At 38.7% G+C, this 20,252-nt stretch overlaps 1 protein-coding gene and 1 non-coding gene across 2 annotated transcripts; both read right to left on the bottom strand.

Annotated features, from left to right (window-relative positions):
- Positions 1–4,064: 4,064 nt before the first annotated feature.
- On the bottom strand, positions 4,065–4,168 carry LOC148569843 (small nucleolar RNA R71). Its single transcript, XR_015907968.1, has one exon. It is a non-coding gene; the product is annotated as a small nucleolar RNA R71 (small nucleolar RNA).
- An 11,944-nt stretch (positions 4,169–16,112) lies between these two features.
- LOC107629581 (GRAS family transcription factor) lies at positions 16,113–18,209 on the bottom strand. The gene has a single exon (XM_016332395.3). The coding sequence runs from the start codon at positions 17,795–17,797 to the stop codon at positions 16,433–16,435; it is 1,365 nt and encodes a 454-aa protein (XP_016187881.1). The 5' UTR covers positions 17,798–18,209; the 3' UTR covers positions 16,113–16,432.
- Between the last annotated feature and the right edge of the window lie 2,043 nt (positions 18,210–20,252).

Raw genomic sequence — 20,252 nt, forward strand, 5'->3', positions numbered from 1 at the left:
TTTGCCTCTGAGCCACTGGTCTGGCCTTCGGCTTGACAGCCAAGTGATGTGACATGAGTTGGGGGTTTATCCCTGGCATGTCGGCCGGCGTCCAAGCAAATAGGTCGCCGTTATCCCTGAATTTGAATTTCTGTTCACGAATGTGAATTTCTCATCTGTGTCGTCGACTCTGAACTTTTCTAAGTTCCCTTCTGGTTCGGGTCTTGGCTTGTCGTTAACTCTAGCGTCCAAGTCGGCAAGGAACACTCCCGATGCTTCTTTAGATTTCTCCTTAAGGAGAGGCTGGCATTGTGATGGGCGGATAATTTATACGCTTTTTGTCATTATTTTTACATAGTTTTTAGTATGATTTGATTAGTTTTTAGTATATTTTTATTAGTTTTTAAATAAAAATCACATTTCTGGACTTTACTATGAGTTTGTGTGTTTTTTTGTGATTTCAGATATTTTCTGGCTGAAATTGAGGAACCTGAGCAAAAATCATATTCAGAGGTTGAAGAAGGACTGCAGATGCTGTTGGATTCTGACCTCCCTGCACTCAAAGTAGATTTTCTGGAGCTACAGAATTCCAAATGGCGTGCTCTCAATTGCTTTGGAAAGTAGACATTCAGGGCTTTCCAGCAATATATAATAGTCTATACTTTGCCCGAGTTTAGATGACACAAACTGGCATTCAATGCCAGATTCCTGCCCTATTCTGGAGTTAAACGCCAGAAACAGGTTGCAAAGTGGAGTTAAACGCCAGAAACAGGTTACAAACTGGCGTTCAACTCCAAGAGAAGCCTCTACACGTGTAAAGCTCAATGCTCAGCCCAAGCTCACACCAAGTGGGCCCTGGAAGTGGATTTCTGCATCATTTACTCATTTCTGTAAACCTAGTAACTAGTCTGATATAAATAGGACCTTTTACTATTGTATTAGACATCTTTGATCAGTTTTATGCTATCTTAGACCTTTATGGGGGATGGCTATTCGCCCATGCCTGGACCATTATCACTTATGTATTTTCAACGGTAGAGTTTCTACACACCATAGATTAAGGTGTGGAGCTCTGCTGTTCCTTGAGTATTAATACAAAGTACTACTATTTTTCTATTCAATTCAAGCTTATTCCTATTCTAAGATGTTCATTCGCACCCAAGAACATGATGAATGTGATGATTATGTGACGCTCATCATCATTCTCACTTATGAACGCGTGCCTGACAAACACTTCCGTTCTACATGCAAACAAGCTAGAATGAGTATCTCTTAGGTATCTAATACAGGGGACCGAGTCCGACATATTAGAATCTTCGTGGTATAAGTTAGATCCCATGGATTGCCATTTCCGAGATCCGGAAAGTCTAAACCTTGTCTGTGGTATTTCGAGTAGGATGTGGGAAGGGATGGCTGTGACGAGCTTCAAACTCGCGAGTGCTGGGCGTAGTGACAGACGCAAAAGGATAGTAAATCCTATTCCAGTATGATCGAGAATCGACAGATGATTAGCCATGCAGTGACAGCGCATTGGACCATTTTCACAGAGAGGATGGGATGTAGCCATTGACAACGGTGATGCCCTACAAAAAGCTTGCCATGGAAATGAGTAGGAATGATTGGATGAAGACAGCAGGAAAGCAGAAGTTCAGGAGGAACGAAAGCATCTCTATACGCTTATCTGAAATTCTCACTAATGAATTCATAAGCATCTCTATCCTAATTTATATTTTATTTATATTTATTATCAATTCACCATAACCAATTGAATCCGCCTGACTGAGATTTACAAGGTGACCATAGCTTGCTTCAGGCCGACAATCTCCGTGGGATCGACCTTTACTCACATAAGGTTTATTACTTGGACGACCCAGTACACTTGCTGGTTAGTTGTGCGGAGTTGTGACAAAGTGTGATTCACGTTTGAGAGCACCAAGCCTTTGGGAGCCATTGTTGATGATTGCAATTTCGTGCACCAAGTTTTTGGCGCCGTTGCCAGGGATTGTTCAAGTTTGGACAACTGACGGTTCATCTTGTTGCTCAGATTAGGTAATTTTATTTTATTTTTAAGCTTTTTTATTTCTTATTTTCGAAAATAATAATAAAAAAATTTCTTCTTTTTCGTTTTTCCCAAAATAATTTTTGAAAAAACCAAAAAAATTCTTATAAAATCATAAAAACCAAAAATTTTATGTTCCTTATTTGAGTTTAGTATTAATTTGTAAGTTTGGTGTCAATTACATCTTTTTAATTCTTCTTAAAATATTCAAAAATTCATGCATGATGTTCTTCATGATCTTCAAGTTGTTCTTGATAAGTCTTCTTATTTGATCTTTAAAATTTCTTGTTTTGTGTCTTTTTTTGTTTTTCATATGCATTTTCAATTTGTTTAGTGTCCATACATGAAAAATTTTAAGTTTGATGTCCTACATGTTTTTATTTTCTTAAAAATTTTCAAAAATAAGTTCTTGGTGTTCATCTTGACATTCAAAGTGTTCTTGGTGTTCATCTTGATATTCGAAGTGTTCTTGCATGCATTGTGTGTTTTGATTCATAATTTTCATGTTTTGAGTCTTTTCATTATTTTTCTCTTTCATCATTAAAAATTCAAAAATAAAAAAAATATCTTTCCCTTTTTCTTCTCATAAAATTCAAAAATTTGAGTTGACTTTTTAAAAAAAAAAATTTAAAATTTAGTTGTTTCTTATGAGTCAAGTCAAATTTTCAATTTAAAAATTCTATCTTTTTCAAATCTTTTTCAAAAAAAAAAATCAAATATTTTTCATTTTTCTTTCATAATTTTCAAAAATTTCAAAATGATTTTCAAAAATCTTTTTCTTATTTTTATTTCATATTTTCAAAATTAATGCTAACAATTAATGTGATTGATTCAAAAATTTTAAGTTTGTTACTTGCCTAGTAAGAAAGGTTCAATCTTTAAATTTAAATCATATCTTTTTAGTTTCTTGTTAGTCAAGTAATCAACTTTAATTTTCAAAATAAAATCTTTTTAAATTTCTTTTTCAAAATAAGTTTCAATCACATCTTTTTCAAAATCAATTTCAAAATCTTTTCTAACTTCTTATCTTTTCAAAAATTGATTTTCAAATCTTTTTCAATTAATCTTATCTTTTTGTTTGATTCATATCTTTTTCAAAACTACCTAACTAACTCTCCCTTTCTAATTTTCGAAAATCCCTTCCTTCTTTTTCAAAATTCCTTCTTTTTTTACTAACTAATTGTTTTAAATTTTAATTTAATTTCATTTTTCTTCTTTTTTTATTTTCGAATTTTAATTTTAAATTTAAATTAAAAACAAAAATATTTTTCTTTTCTTTTCAAATGATTTTCGAAAATTCTTCTCCCCCATCTCCTTCTAATTATTTATTTATTTACTAACACTTCTCTTCATCTAAGAATTCGAACGTACTCCTCTCCCTTGTGTTTGGATTCTTACCTTTTTCTTTTTCTATTCTTCTCTTCTACTCACATAAAGGAACCTCTCCACTATGGCAAAGAGGATCCCTATTATTTTCTGTTCCCTTCTTTTTCATATGAGCAGGAGCAAGGATAAGAACATTCTTGTTGAAGTTGATCCGGAACCTGAAAGGACTCTAAAGAGGAAGCTAAGAGAAGCTAAAACACAACACTCTAAAGAGAACTTTATTAAAATTTTCGAACAAGAAGGAGACATGGCCGAAAATAATAACAATGCAAGGAAGATGCTTGATGACTTTACTGCACCAAATTTCAATTTACATGGAAGAAGCATCTTAATCCCTGCCATTGGAGCAAACAATTTTGAGCTAAAGTCTCAATTAGTTTCTCTGATACAACAGAACTGCAAGTTTCATGGACTTCCATCAGAAGATCCTTTTCAGTTCTTAACTGAATTCTTGCAAATTTGTGATACTGTTAAGACCAATGGGGTTGATCCTGAGGTCTACAGGCTTATGCTTTTCCCGTTTGCTATAAGAGACAGAGCTAGAATATGGTTGGAGTCTCAACCTAAAGATAGCCTGAACTCTTGGGATAAGCTGGTCACGGCTTTCTTAGCCAAGTTCTTTCCTCCTTAAAAGCTTAGTAAGCTTAGAGTGGATGTTCAAACCTTTAGAAAGAAGGACGGTGAATCCCTCTATGAAGCTTGGGAGAGATACAAGGAACTGACCAAAAAGTGTCCTTCTGACATACTTTCAGAATGGACCATCCTAGATATATTCTATGATGGTCTGTTTGAATTATCAAAGATGTCATTGGACCATTCTGCAGGTGGATCCATTCACCTAAAGAAAATGCCTGCAGAAGCTCAAGAACTCATTGACATGGTTGCAAATAACCAGTTCATGTACACTTCTGAAAGGAATCCTGTGAATAATGGGACGCCTCAGAGGAAGGGAGTTCTTTAAATTGATACTCTGAATGCCATATTGGCTCAGAATAAAATATTGACTCAGCAAGTCAATATGATTTCTCAGAGTCTGATTGGATTAAAGGAATCATCCAACAGTACTATAGAGGCATCTTCTGAAGAAGAAGCTTATGATCCTGAAAACCCTGCAATAGCAGAAGTGAATTATATGGGTGAACCCTATGGAAACACCTATAATCCCTCATGGAGAAATCATCCAAATCTCTCATAGAAGGATCAACAAAAGCCTCAACAAGGCTTTAATAATGGTGGAAGAAACATGTTTAGTAATAGCAAGCCTTTTCCATCATCCACTCAGCAACAGACAGAGAATTCTGAGTAGAATCCATCTAGCTTAGCAAATATAGTCTCTGATCTATCTAAGGCCACTCTAAGTTTCATGAATGAAACAAGGTCCTCCATTAGAAATTTGGAGGCACAAGTGGGCCAGCTGAGTAAAAAGGTCACTGAAACTCCTCCTAGTACTCTCCCAAGCAATACAGAAGAAAATCCAAAGAGAGAGTGCAAGGCCATTGACTTGACCATCATGGCCAAACCTACAAGGGAGGAGGAGGACGTGAATCCTAGTGAGGAAGACCTCCTGGGACATTCAGTGACCAATAAGGAGTTTTTCTTTGAGGAACCAAAGGAATCTGATGCTCATCTAGAGACCATAGAGATTCCATTGAACCTCCTTCTGCCCTTAATGAGCTCTGATGAGTATTCTTCTTCTGAAGAGAATGAAGACGTTACTGAAGAGCAAGTTGCTAAGTACCTTGGTGCAATCATGAAGCTGAATGCCAGACTATTTGGTAATGAGACTTGGGAGGATGAACCTCCCTTGCTCACCAATGAACTAAATGCATTGGATAGTGACAAACCCCATTTGTAGGGTTTATCTTGTATTGATTTTTGGAGATTTTATCAACTTTTACCCACATTTATTCAATGAAATAGCATGGTTTTATAACTTCTCCCTTAATTGTGCTTAAGAGTGAAAACATGCTTTTTAGGACTTAAAATAGCTAAATTTAATTCACCTTGATTCTATTAGATGCCTTGATATGTTTGTTAAGTGATTTCAGATTTAGGAGGCAAAGATTGGATTAAGGGAATGAAGAAAAAGCATGTAAAGTTTGAGAACTCATGAAGAAATGATGGAACCAAAAAGCTGTCAAGCCTGACCTCTTCGCACTTAATTGACCATAACTTGAGCTACAGAGGTCCAAATGATGCGGTTCCAGTTGGGTTGGAAAGCTAACATCCGGGGCTTCGAAACGATATAAGATTTGTCATAGTTGCATCGTGCATAGGGGCGCGCACGCGCACGGTACGCGGACGCGCCGTTGGTGGCACATGACTCACTTAATGCAACACGTGGCCAGCGATTTTAGAAGCCTTGTGGGCCCAATCCAACTCATTTCTGATGCTATTTAAGCCAAGGATTGAAGGGGAATCAAGATACTTTTACATACTTTACATACTTGAATCATTAGTCATAGTTTAGTTTTAGAAATAGTTAGAGTTAGAGAGAGAAGCTCTCCCTTCTCTCTAGAATTAGGATTAGGAATTAGGGTTAGATTAGGATCTCATAGTTCTAGGTTTATTTCAAGTCTCCTTCTACTTCTACCTTCAATTGATGATTGCCACACTTTGGTTCTTCTCTCTATCCCTATTCTCTTGTTGTAATTTCTCTTATTTTGTTTCTAGGTTTTGTAATTGAGATACTCTTGTTCTCTCTATTTTCTTTCAATAATGCAATTTGAGGTAATTCATGATAATTGTGATTTCCTTGATTGTTGTTGTTAATTCTTTACATTCAATTGTAGTTAGAATTCATTCTTGTTGTGATTGACTATACTTTTCTTTTGTGCCTTCCAAGTGTTTGATTAAATGCTTGGAAGAATGTTAGACTAGAATTTTATGTTCTTGGCTTGAGAAGGTAACTTAGGATTTCTTGAGTTACTAGTGTCCAATTGATTGATAGTTGATAGCCATTAACTCTAGCCTTCATTAATCCAATTAGTGGAAAGCTAGGACTTATGGACTAGGATTGATATAATTCACTTGACTTTCCTTTGTTAATCGATTTAAGGATGACTAAGTGGGATTAATCCTTGTAACTACCATACTTGTGGCTAGTGATAATGATGAAGACCCTTGACAACCAAACCTTGCCAAGACCATTTTGTGAATAAAGTTTTCCTACCATTTACTATTCACATTCCTCATCCAAAACCCCAAAATAAACAAGTCCATAACCAATAACAAGAACACTACCCTACAAGTCCTTTGAGAGACGACCCGAGGTTTAAATACTTCGGTTTATAGATTTTAGGGGTTTGTACTTGTGACAAACAAATTTTTGTATGAAAGGATTATTGGTTGGTTTAGAAACTATACTTCAACGAGATTTTATTTGTGAAATTCTAAACCGTCAAAAATCCGTTCATCAGATAGGTAGAAATTACCTCAAAAGAAACAGGATCCTGGCAAATTCTTAATACCCTATACCATAGGCACCATGACCTTTGAGAAGGCTCTGTATGACCTGGGGTTAGGAATAAACTTAATGCCACTCTCTATAATGGAGAGACTTGGGATCTTTGAGGTGCAAGCTGTCAGAATCTCATTAGAGATGGCAGACAACTCAAGAAAACAGGCTTATGGACTAGTAGAGGATGTGTTAGTAAAGGTTGAAGGCCTTTACATCCCTGCTGATTTTATAATCCTAGACACTGGGAAGGATGAGGATGAATCCTTCATCCTTGGAAGACCCTTCCTAGCCACAGCAAGAGCTGTGATTGATGTAGATAGAGGAGAGTTGGTCCTTCAACTGAATGAGGACAACCTTGTGTTTAAAACTCAAGGATCTCCTTCTGTAACCATAGAGAGGAAGCATGAAAAGCTTCTCTCACTGCAGAGTCAACTAAAGCCTCCACAGTCAAACTCTAAGTTTGGTGTTGGGAGGCCACAACCAAACTCTAAGTTTGGTGTTGAACCCCGACATTCAAACTCTAAGTTTGGTGTTGGGAGGTTCCAACCTTGCTCTGATTATCTTTGAGGCTCCATGAGAGCTCACTGTCAAGCTATTGACATTAAAGAAGCGCTTGTTGGGAGGCAACCCAATGTTATTTAATCATATCTATTTTATTTTCTTTTTGTTATTTCGTGTTTTATTAGGTTGATGATCATGTGGAGTCACAAAAACTGCTGAAAAATCAAAAATAGAATAAAAAACAGCATTAAAAATAGCACACCCTGGAGGAGGAGCATTCTGGCGTTTAAACGCCAGAAACAGGCTACATTTAGGCGTTTAACGCCAGAAACAAGCAGCAGTCTGGCATTAAACGCCAGGATTGCACAGCAAGGGCGTTTTACACGCCTCATTGGAGCAGGGATGTTAAGTCCTTGACCCCACTGGATCTGTGGACCCCACAGGATCCCCACCTACCACACCTCTTCTTCTTTCTTCTTCATACTTTTTCATACACACTTCCCCCTCCCTTGATCGAACCTACCACACACCTCCATCTCCTCTATTTCTTCTTCTTCTCCTCTTTTCCTCCTTCTTTTGCTCGAGGACGAGCAAATATTTTTAATTTGGTGTGGAAAAAGCATTGCTTTATTGTTTTTCCATAACCACTAATGCCTCAAGGGATCCATCTCCCTCCACAAAATTATTGGGAGCAAACCAATACTTCCCTAGGAGAATTAAGTTCCAACATGGGACAACTAAGGGTAGAGCACCAAGAGCACTCCATCATCCTCCATGAAATTAGAGAAGATCAAAGAGCTATGAGGGAGGAGCAACAAAGACAAGAAAGAGACATAGAGGAGCTCAAGAGCACCATTGGTTCTTCAAGAAGAGGAAGACACCACCCTCACTAAGGTGGACTCATTCCTTAATCTCCTTGTTCTTATTTTTCTATTTTTTGTTTACTATGCTTTATGTTTATGTTTGTGTCTTGTTACATGATCATTAGTGTTTAAGTGTCTATGTCTTAAAGCTATGAATGTCCTATGAATCCATCACCTCTCTTAAATGAAAAATGTTCTAAAAACAAAAGAACAAGAAGTACAGGGTTTCGAATTCATCCTTAAAACTAGTTTAATTATTTTGATGTGGTGACAATACTTTTTATTTTCTGAATGAATGCTTGAACAGTGCATATGTCTTTTGAATTTTTTGTTTATGAATGTTAAATATGTTAGCTCTTGAAGAATAAGGAAAAAGGAGAAATGTTATTTGATGATCTGAAAAATCATAAAAATTGATTCTTGAAGCAAGAAAAAGCAGTGAAGAACAAAGCTTGCGAAAAAAAGAAAAAAAAAAGAGAAAATAAAAAAAAATAGCGAAAAAGAAAAAGAAAAAGAAAAAGCAAGCAGAAAAAGCCAAAAGCTCTTTAAACCAAAAGGCAAGAGCAAAAAGCCAATAGCCCTTAAAACCAAAAGGCAAGGGTAATAAAAAGGATCCAAGGCTTTGAGCATCAGTGGATAGGAGGGCCTAAAGGAATAAAATCCTGGCCTAAGCGGCTAAACCAAGCTGTCCCTAACCATGTGCTTGTGGCGTGAAGGTGTCAAGTGAAAACTTGAGACTGGGCGGTTAAAGTCAAGGTCCAAAGCAAAAAAAAAAAAGAGTGTGCTTAAGAACCCTGGACACCTCTAATTGGGGACTTTAGCAAAGTTGAGTCACAATCTGAAAAGGTTCACCCAGTTATGTGTCTGTGGTATTTATGTATCCGGTGGTAATACTGGAAAACAAAGTGCTTAGGGCCACGACCAAGACTCATAAAGTAGCTGTGTTCAAGAATCAACATACTGAACTAGGAGAATCAATAACACTATCTAAACTCTAAGTTCCTATAGATGCCAATCATTCTGAACTTCAATGGATAAAATGAGATGCCAAAACTATTCAAGAGGCAAAAAGCTACAAGTCCCGCTCATCTGATTGGAGCTAAGTTTCATTGATATTTTAGAATTTATAGTATATTCTCTTCTTTTTATCCTATTTGATTTTCAGTTGCTTGGGGACAAGCAACAATTTAAGTTTGGTGTTGTGATGAGCGGATAATTTATACGCTTTTTGGCATTGTTTTTACATAGTTTTTAGTATGATTTGATTAGTTTTTAGTATATTTTTATTAGTTTTTAAATAAAATCACATTTCTAGACTTTACTATGAGTTTGTGTGTTTTTCTGTGATTTCAGATATTTTCTGGCTGAAATTGAGGGACCTGAGCAAAAATCAGATTCAGAGGTTGAAGAAGGACTGCAGATGATGTTGGATTCTGACCTCTTTGCACTCAAAGTAGATTTTCTGGAGCTACAAAATTCCAAATGGCGCGCTCTCAATTGCGTTGGAAAGTAGACATTCAGGGCTTTCCAGCAATATATAATAGTCTATACTTTGCCCGCGTTTAGATGACGCAAACTGGCATTCAATGCCAGCTTTCTGCCCTATTCTGGAGTTAAACGCCAAAAACAGGTTGCAAAGTGGAGTTAAACGCCAGAAACAGGTTACAAACTGGCGTTCAACTCCGAGAGAAGCCTCTACACGTGTAAAGCTCAATGCTCAGCCCAAGCACACACCAAGTGGGCACCGGAAGTGGATTTCTGCATCATTTACTCATTTCTGTAAACCCTAGTAACTAGTCTGATATAAATAGGACCTTTTACTATTGTATTTGACATCTTTGATCAGTTTTATGCTATCTTAGACCTTTATGGGGGCTGGCCATTCGGCAATGCCTGGACCATTATCACTTATGTATTTTCAACGGTAGAGTTTCTACACACCATAGATTAAGGTGTGGAGCTCTGCTGTTCTTTGAGTATTAATGCAAAGTACTAATGTTTTTCTATTCAATTCAAGCTTATTCCAATTCTAAGATGTTCATTCGCACCCAAGAACATGATTAATGTGATGATTATGTGACGCTCATCATCATTCTCACTTATGAACGCGTGCCTGACAAACACTTCCGTTCTACATGCAAACAAGCTAGAATGAGTATCTCTTAGGTATCTAATACAGGGGACCGAGTCCGAGATATTAGAATCTTCGTGGTATAAGTTAGAACACATGGATGGCCATTCCCGAGATCCAAAAAGTCTAAACATTGTCTGTGGTATTCCGTGTAGGATGTGGGAAGGGATGGCTGTGACGAGCTTCAAACTCGCGAGTGCTGGGCGTAGTGACAGACGCAAAAGGATAGTAAATCCTATTCCAGTATGATCGAGAACCGACAGATGATTAGCCATGCAGTGACAGCGCATTGGACCATTTTCACAGAGAGGATGGGATGTAGCCATTGACAACGGTGATGCCCTACAAAAAGCTTGCCATGGAAAGGAGTAGGAATGATTGGATGAAGACAGTAGGAAAGCAGAAGTTCAGGAGGAACGAAAGCATCTCTATACGCTTATCTGAAATTCTCACAAATGAATTCATAAGCATCTCTATCCTAATTTATATTTTATTTATATTTATTATCAATTCACTATAACCAATTGAATCCGCCTGACTGAGATTTACAAGGTGACCATAGCTTGCTTCAGGCCGACAATCTCCGTGGGATCGACCCTTACTCACGTAAGGTTTATTACTTGGACGACTCAGTGCACTTGCTGGTTAGTTGTGCGGAGTTGTGACAAAGTGTGATTCACGTTTGAGAGCACCAAGCCTTTGGGAGCCATTGTTGATGATCGCAATTTCGTGCACCACATTGTCGCAAGCGACTGCCGTTTCTAAGTCTCCTTTTATGGATCCCACGGATCCGTCGTCAGTGACGAACTTCATTACCAACATCTTTGTACAGATCCTTGCCTCGAGATCATTGATAGTCTTTCTTCTTATGATGACGTTGTAGGCTGTGGAGTCTCGCAGGACCACGAACTCAGCTATTACCGATCTTCGCCCTTGTCCCTGTCTTACGGATACTGGGAGGGAGATTATCCCGTCTGGCTTGATGAAGTGGTCGCCCAAGCCTATGACACCGTGCTGGTGAGTCTTTAGATCGGCATCCCGTAGGCCCAAGGCATCGAACACATTGCAGAACATGATATTCGAGTCAGCCCCGGTGTCCACGAGGATCCTCTTGATGAGGCCGGTTCCCACTTTGGCCGTAATAACCACGGGAGGGTTTTCTGTGACCTCATCAAACCATTGGTCGTCCGGATCGAATGAGATGGGTGGAACTCTCTTGGAGCTTCGCACAGATGAGGAAACCGCCAGGACTTTGGCGTCTTTCTTGTGTGCCGACCTCGACCTTGGAGCCGTGTCCCTTGCTGTTACCACGTTCACTATGGTAAGGTCGTGTTCGCTGTCCTCCAACTCATACCATCGCTTCATTGCGCGGGTCTTGTCTTCTCCCTCGCGGTCGCGATCTCGTCTTCTCGGCTCCCTGATGAGATGGGAGAATTCGGCCAGTTTTTCGTCCCGGATCGCTTGCTCCAGTGCGTCCTTCAGGTCGAAACAATCCTGTGTCTTGTGTCCATAGCCCTTATGATAATCACAATAGAGACTTTTGTTTCCCCCGGTTCGGTCCTTTAGAGGTCGGGGCTTCGAAAAGATTCCCTTCTCGGCTATCAACTGATAAACTTCTATGATGGGGAAGGAGAGGGGAGTATAATTGGTGAACTTCCTGACTCAAGGAAACGGCCTGGACGGCTTGCTCGGACTGTCGTCTCTAGCGTGCTCCTTCTGCCTTTCTCCGCTACCGTGCTGCTGAGGTTGATTGTAGGAGGGCTGTCGCTTGTTGGCAGCCACGACCTGACTGACTTCTTCATCGTTGATATATTCCCTGGCTATGCTTTGGATCTCCTGCATCTTCCACACCGGTTTCGTGGTGAGATGTTTCCTGAAGTCCTCGTTCAGAAGTCCATTCGTCGAGCACAGACTAGCTACCGAATCAGTTAGCCCGTCGATCTCCAAGCACTTGTCGTTGAACCGGTCTAGGTACTTTCTGGTCGGCTCGCCGGATCTCTGAGTCACCCCGAGCAAATTGATCGGGTGCTTTGCCTTTGCGATTCTGGTCGTAAATTGGGCTAGGAAAGCGCGGCTGATGTTCGAAAACCTAGCCACCGAGCCCTGTGGGAGGCTGTTAAACCACCGTATTGTAGGTCCCGCCAGAGTGATCGGGAAAGCGCGGCATCTCACTTCGTCTCCCACTCCCTCCAAGTTCATCCTGGCCTCGAAGGCCGTAAGGTGCTTCTGTGGGTCTTGGGTTTCGTCGTACCTCATGTCCGTGGGCTTATCAAAGTGCTTTGGTAGCCGAACCTCGAGGATGGAACGATGAAACGGGGTTGCGCCCATTATCACGGGTTGCCGCGTCCTCCTCGGTCTCCCCCCGCCGTCTTCCCGGTCTTGCTCTGTGGCACGTCTCCTTTCCGTCCTGGTGTATATGACGGGGTCACGGCGTCTTCCTGGGCGTCCTTCTTCTCGGGCGCTCTCGGATTCAAATCTTGGGCTAGGCGTTCGCTGGGAGCAACTTTTCGGAGGAGAACGGGAGTAGCTAAGTTCGGGTGTTCGTTGATGATGTTCCTGATCTGCCAGTTGGCACTCCAGGTTCTGCATCCTGTGACGTAGTTCCTGCATTATTCTGGCGTTGTTGTTGCTTGTTCCCCCAAAGGGGCGTCGTTCTTGAGATCGTGAAGATGGCTCGGTTCGTCGTGGAGGGGACCTCGTGCGCTCTCGGGAGGAAGCTACCGAGGCTTCCCCCTCCGCTCGGCCCCGTGGCTTGGTTCTCCGGGACCCAGTACGACGTCCATTCAGGCGAGTCTCCACAGACAGCGCCAATGTTCGGTAGGTCGGGTACCGGACGGTTCGAGGTGGAACTTCGGTTGGTGAGATGGGGTATCGCCTGGTTCCGGGTTGCTGCGTCGGAGGAGGGGTAGGCGACGTCCCGAGCTCTTCGTGTGGAGGAGGTGTCACCTGCAAAGACACTCCGACGCTCTAGTCAATCGAGTGTGCAGGCGAAAAAGGGATAAAGTGAGGTGTGTCGTACCTTGGAGGAGGGGTAGGACCCTCCCCATATATACTGTGTCAGAAGTGGGTCCCGCAAGAGCAGACCCACCTTCCTCGAAGCTTCCTCATATAGCTGTAGTGGAGAGCTGTCAAAGACGCGTGTCCGGGTCGGTGGTTGAGCGGCTCGCACCCGACCGTTTGGGTCAGGTGGTTTATGGATCAGGTCGGCCCGCAAGCTGTTTGGGCCAAGCCGTAACAACTATTATTATTATAATCAATCACGTTAAGTGTATAACAAAATCAATAACTAAAATTAACTATTAGCGTAAATAAATATTAAAATATAGGATAAAATATTAAATTGGTCCTTTATATTTGGGTGTAATCCTGTTTTCGTTTTTAAAGTTTAAAGTGTTCTATTTAAATCCAAAAAAGTTTCATTTAGTTTCAATGTAGTCCCACCGTGAAGTCAAAATTAAATAATTAATGGAATATCCTACATAACAGCAGTACAAAAATAATATCGATAATCTGGAGAACAAGTACAAGCTCCAGAGACACAAAATCAACTGTGGATGTATCAATACTTTTATTTATCATTCTCTTTAGTTTTATATATAGAAAATATTTCATTAAATTGTAAGAAGAATGATAAATAAATTTATTGATGCATCCACGGTTGATTTTGTGCCTCTGAAACTTGTACTTATTTTTTAGATTATCGACCTTATTCTTGTACTGCTGTCATGTAGGACATTTCGTTAGTTATTTAACTTTGACCTTATGGTAGGATTATATTAAAGTTAAATGAAACTTTATTGGATTCAAATAGGACACTTTAAACAAAACGTAAGAGACCAATTTAATACTTTACCCTAAAATATAAAATACACATTAAAAATTAGTTAAATTATACATGTATTTATATACAAATATATTATAACTGATTTTAGTTTGTAAATAACATTCCTGTATTATAATAACTCAAATACAAAAAGCATAAAATATGGGGGAAAAATAAATAAGCACCTACTCAAATGAAGACAAGATGCTAAAAATATCTTTTTATGAAAATTCTTGTGTTAAAAATATATTTTGTTTGTTTAGCTACACTTTAAAAAAAATAACTCTTTTATAATACATTAAAATTAAACCATACAATTCATAATCTAATGATAAATAAAAAAAAACATCTTTATATAAAGACAATTATAAAATTTTTATAATAATATCCACCAAATAAATATATACTATATGCTTAATGTTTGAAAATGAATATAACAAGTTTAATTGTTATCTTACCTTATCTTCATAATAATAGTTTACGAGAGTCATATTACTATGCAATTGATCACGCATTAGGTACGTTTTTGTGTATAATTAAGAATTGAGTCCATTAGAAAGACGGCTTACTTCTCCTTTTAATTTTCCCTCCTTTGATAAACATCGCCCAAAAAGAGGAAAAGAAAAAAGGATTTCCTCGTTAGGAGAAGCAAAGCTTTGACAGAAAGAAAGCGATTTATATGCGAAAAGTTACATGCATGCCATCACGTTCTTGAAAATAAATACACGGTAAATCTAGTAATTTTATCATCAGTGTTATTTTTCACTAATTGGTTTACGTGAAGAATAACATGATATATAGGGGAGTTTATTTGAATATGAATAAATGAATGAGAAACAATGATGAGAATGAACACGAAAATTAAAGTTTATACTATATAAAAATCCATATAACTTAACAAGGCACACGGATACAAAACACAGATAAGATAACAAGCCAAGACTCTGATTTTAGCCTCGAAGTGTACACTAATTGATAAATACACTTCTGTCCATTTATACATACTTTCTCAATGCCATTGGTGTGTTCCAGTTGAGACTTGAAACTTCTTGTTAATTTGTATTTACTTACTGTTCTTTTAAAATATGAAAAAAAAATTATGCTGTTGGTTGATAGGTGAAATACTAAAAAAATAGAAATTGTAGGTGATTTATTAAAATATGAAAGTAAATTGTAGTTCTTTTATTTTCGAAAAGTAAATTTGTTGGAGACAAATAGTTTTTTTTTTAAACATTTTTTAAAATGTAAAAGTACAATTCACCACATCCCAACAAATTCTCAGGTCAATTATATTTACCGTAAATAATGAAATTACACCATTATTATGTAAATCACCTCTCACATAATTATATTAAAATTAAAAATAGCAAAATTTTGCATCCTTATTATAAAATTCCAATAATTAGTTATGCAGAACAGCAGAAGTCGTGTACATTTCCATTTTCCAGCTAGAAAAGAAGATGCATCAAAGAAGTTAGGTCCACCAATAAAATTGAAGTCTGGCCTTTCTCTGTGGTAAAGTAAATGAAATGAGTAATGAGCATTTGACCACTTACGTATATTCTGTCCTCTTTTTCCCTGGCCACCCATAAACCATTGTTGCTGTTACTGGTAAGTTTTCCACGCATGATACGTCACTCATTCATACATCCATCATTTTTTGAATTTATCTTACTCCTACCATTCCTCTTCTGAAACGTCACAAAACTAAAAACAAAAAAACCACTCATTGTTAATCTTTGACGCTTTTCTCTACCTTTCTCTCTTTTATGCCCAAACATCATCATTAATTTATTATTATATACTTATTATATTATACACCTAGGACCCATCCTTCCTTGTTCCTTCTACTACAGTACTACTCTACTCCACCCCTAAACATCGTTCTTCTCCTGAAGAGAGTCAATTACATTAAACAATTAATAAAATTGAAATTAATTAATAAAAAAATCAATGAAGATAACCATGGACCATGGTTGCAATGATTTCTCAATTTTAGTAATTTCACTTAATAATTAATAATTTAATAAAGATTCTCTCTCTCTCTCTCTCTGTGCGCCAAACCCGTGTCCCGTTTGAGGTCTGCAACTCGCAGCAGAGCTACGAGATGAAATCAAACCACTTTGCAATTCCAACCGTGACGGTTGCGTGCTCCCCAACGGGCCAAAACAAAGCAAACAAGGAACAAAGAGAAAAACAAATCATGCGGCTGCGGGGGATTCTCTCAATGTCATTCAGGATAAGTAATCAAATCGGACGGTTGCCAAGCAGAAGCGGTCAACAAAGAAAGATCCTTCCAACCAAGCTTGAGAGAACCGTTTTCCTCAACGAGGGTATACCCTCTCCAAGGGAACATCCCAAGGAGCAAACTAGCCTGCGAGGCCGGGTTTCCCCGAAGAGAAACGGGTCGAAATCCGACCCGTCTCAACTCCTCTCCCCAGCGCTCCACTTTAACCTCGCCGGTCCTCTTGGGACCTCCAACGGCCACGATGTTCCTGATCTCGCACCCTAGAAGCTGCTGCTCTACCGTGTGCCTCTCCAAACTGTCCGCACCCAAACCGTCTCCCAGCGCGTCGAACAACGCGCTGTAATAATGCAAAGCCTCCACGAACCTCGCGAGGAAGCTCCCGGCGTGGCTCAGATCCTGCTCCACCGTCGTGATCAGCTTCGGCCTCAGCTGACTCAGCAATCTCAACGTCCCTAAATCGCTCCCTGTTATGTCGTATAAGCAATGGTGCATCCAGTGAACTACGATCGCTTCATTTGGTCGAACGCCGAGTTGACTCAGGTCCGTGATGCTTCCGATTTTTCCTTCCACCGGATGAAACTCGAACGGTAAACCGAGCGAGCTAGCGAAATCGGCGAGGCGTCTTCCGGTGGATTCTAGAAGCTCCGACGAGGATCCAAATCCGGTGATCCGCATGGAGCGGATCTTCCTGGATCGCGAGGCAAGGATGTGGAAGAGTCCTGGCCATTGAAGACCTTGCATGATGTCGAGGTCGATGATGTGGACGCGATCCTCGCCGTCGAGAGCTTGGAAGATCGCTTGGTTTGCGGTGAAGTGAGAGAACTTGACGAGCGGCGACACCGAGTTGTAGGACTGGAACGCGTTGAAGATTCGCTGCGACTGAGTTAGGGTTACCGATTTCGCGGTGAGAGGTGAGTACGCTCCGAGGCATGAGCTCACCACGCGAGCCTGCAGAGCCTGTGCGAAGTACGCGCCGACGCGCTCCGGCGAGGTTCCGAACGGCGACGAGAGCTCCGCGATCTCCGGGAGGAGGTCGTTCGCGAAGTCAAGGTTGTCCATGGCGACGCACTCCGCGCATTGGAGCAGCAAACCGAGGAGCTTAAGGCCGGTTGATTCTCCTCCTCTGGCCTCCGCCACTTCCAGAACCTGTTGCTGCTGTTCTTCGTGGTGTCCCTCAGCTTCTCCCACGGCCTGCGCCGATGACTTCTCACCGGAGAAGTTAGCGCGCTTGAAGGAAGGCTCCTCGTCAGCGGGGGAATCAGCGGTGGCGTCGTGGCGGTCACGCTTGGTCTTCATGGAGTTAGGGTTTGGAGTAATAGGCGAACGAGGGACCAAGCTTTGAAGCATGATCGGTGAAAGAATCGAAAGCTTTGGAGGAAACTTTTGGTGGTAAAGTGACAAAACTTTGAGGGAAAGTTTTCGCAGTATGGATAGGCGGTTTTGTCAGATAAGAAGGGTGTGTTTGGTGTGAGAAAAAATAAAAACTTGTTTTTCTCTCTTTTGTTTATGAGATGGAAAATTAGGGAGATTAAAAAATAAAGCAGACAGAAAGGGTGATGACTTTGTAGTTTGTAGCCCAGAAAAGTTTGGGTGTTATCCTCTTCGGGTGCTCCGTTTTGTTTTCGTTATGTCGTTTCCTTCGGTTTTATATCAGCAAACTCTGCCGTTTTTATATTAATCATAAAACTCGCACATTGGCTTATAGTTTTTTTTTTTTATTAAAAGCCTTGTATGAAGAATGATGGATGGTTTTGGTTTGCGTTTTTTTTTATTTTTTATTTGTAGTGTCTTTTATTTTTTAAATTTAATAAAAATAAAAATATAAACCAAACCCACCTTATATTGTTGTTATTGCCCCTCTAGATGACAGTGTGATAATTAGGGTGATTAGGGGATTAATAAAGCAAGATTAGTTTAGAAATCGCGTCATCTTTGGATGCTTTGGGGGGCTTTGGGTATGCCAAAAACTTTTTAATTAACTCATCCACTTTTGTCCTTTCTGTATGAGTAGGACGTTCAGACAATGATACGTCTTGTTTTATCAACAATTAATTATCTTTCTTTCATAGTATTATTATTATTATTATAATATTATAATATTCATAGCCTGATAATGACCTTTTAATATATTATTACTTGCGTTACATGGTGGCTTTTATCCATTTTATTCCATTAACTTCTTTTTCTAGCATGTTAAAGCTGTTTTTGATCATACCTAATTCTCTTTTTTCTTTAAACTCTGGGTAGGTAGTGACCCTGGCCTACATGCAAAGTTAATACTTGTGTGTTCTTTACCTCATTGTTTGGTATATAAGTGAACATTCTTCAACAAGGACCACTTTTTCTCCACTTACATTATTTACCTTTTTATCATAGCTTTGATATTCACGTGACACATTTAAAAAAGAAAAAAAAAATAAGAATTAAAAATTAATTAAATCCTCGAATTGACGGCAAAAATCATTCGTGACAATCCAAAGGGAAACAACCCTCTTGTTTTCTAAACCAAATGGGTCGTGTCAGACAAATATTTTCGAGACTTATGTTATGATCATCGTATGATGATTACAATCTTTACATTGACTCAATAAAATAATGTCACCATGATCCATTTTCAAGCTCCGGTAAAACCAAAAAAAAAAAAAAAAGTTGAAAAATAAACGAACTTTTTTCTCCCGCGTTTATGAAAACATGGTCTCATTTAATTGATGATGATGATTAGCACATGGCAAAAAAATCGTATAAGATCTCTAGCAAGAAAAAAGCTTACACCGTAGTTACATGGCACCAAGCAGAGGTAGACAAAGAAAGGTGGTCCAGTCACCCAATTGCTTCTATTATTGCTACACAATGATGAAAATATGCATCTCATGTAACGATCCAGCATTTAATTTATAAAAATTTAAAAAGAAAAAAGGAGGAAAAATCTCAATTACGTGCATGGATGGCTATAACTTAATTTCTTAGAACAGAGAATTGAGATAACTAGATAAGAGTAGGGATATGGATGGTACGAGATAAGGACTGAAAATAACATACATTATCTCAATTATAGTTACTATTCGGTCGAAACTCGAAAGAAGTGCTATATGTATTCTTAAGATGGAAGACATGGAAGTGTTTCATTCAAATAAAATATATAAAAAAAAATTATGAGATTTTAGATCTTTAACATATATGTGTATAAAGACATTCTAGCATATGGTCCTTCAAATTGAAAGTGAAACTAGTTCGCTGGATCAACAAACAAGACCAAAAATTCCGGGGGAGGTGTTAGGATTGGAGATAGTAATGACAAAAATAATAAAAAAAATTTTTACAAGATGGTAAATTAAAACTGACATGATTGAAACATTTGTACCATTAAATCAAAATATTATGCAGAAGGATTCGATACAGAGAATAAAGCAACAAAATCTAAGTTGCTGTTGCTGGACAATTCTGCCAGAATATTACTGACTGAATTGAAGTTTACTGCAGTTTTATTTTTTCCTTCTCATCTTTACATTTTTATATAATGTAAAGTGATACCTTATTTTGATATATTGCCTTTCTTTTTGTTTTTTTCTTTCATATGCTATAATATACAAATTATATATCGTTTGTATTTAAGGCATAGGTTTTATTTATTTATTGTCTTGGATTGAAATTATATCTTTATTAGAAGAATGAGATAATAAGAATGGAATTCTAAATTTTGTAGTTACACAAATATTTATACCATATCAAAAACTATCTCTACTAAATATTTAAACTATTAAGTAGAAACTTATAAAATTGAAATGTTATTATTTAGCTAACA

Source organism: Arachis ipaensis, chromosome B3 (assembly GCF_059453495.1).
Source record: "Arachis ipaensis isolate K30076 ecotype BB chromosome B3, ASM5945349v1, whole genome shotgun sequence".
Classification (NCBI taxonomy): domain Eukaryota; kingdom Viridiplantae; phylum Streptophyta; class Magnoliopsida; order Fabales; family Fabaceae; genus Arachis; species Arachis ipaensis.

Bases quoted from the DNA above. Each gene is read 5' to 3' on its own strand.
- LOC107629581 (XM_016332395.3), bottom strand. From the start codon at position 17,797: ATGCTTCAAAGCTTGGTCCCTCGTTCGCCTATTACTCCAAACCCTAAC.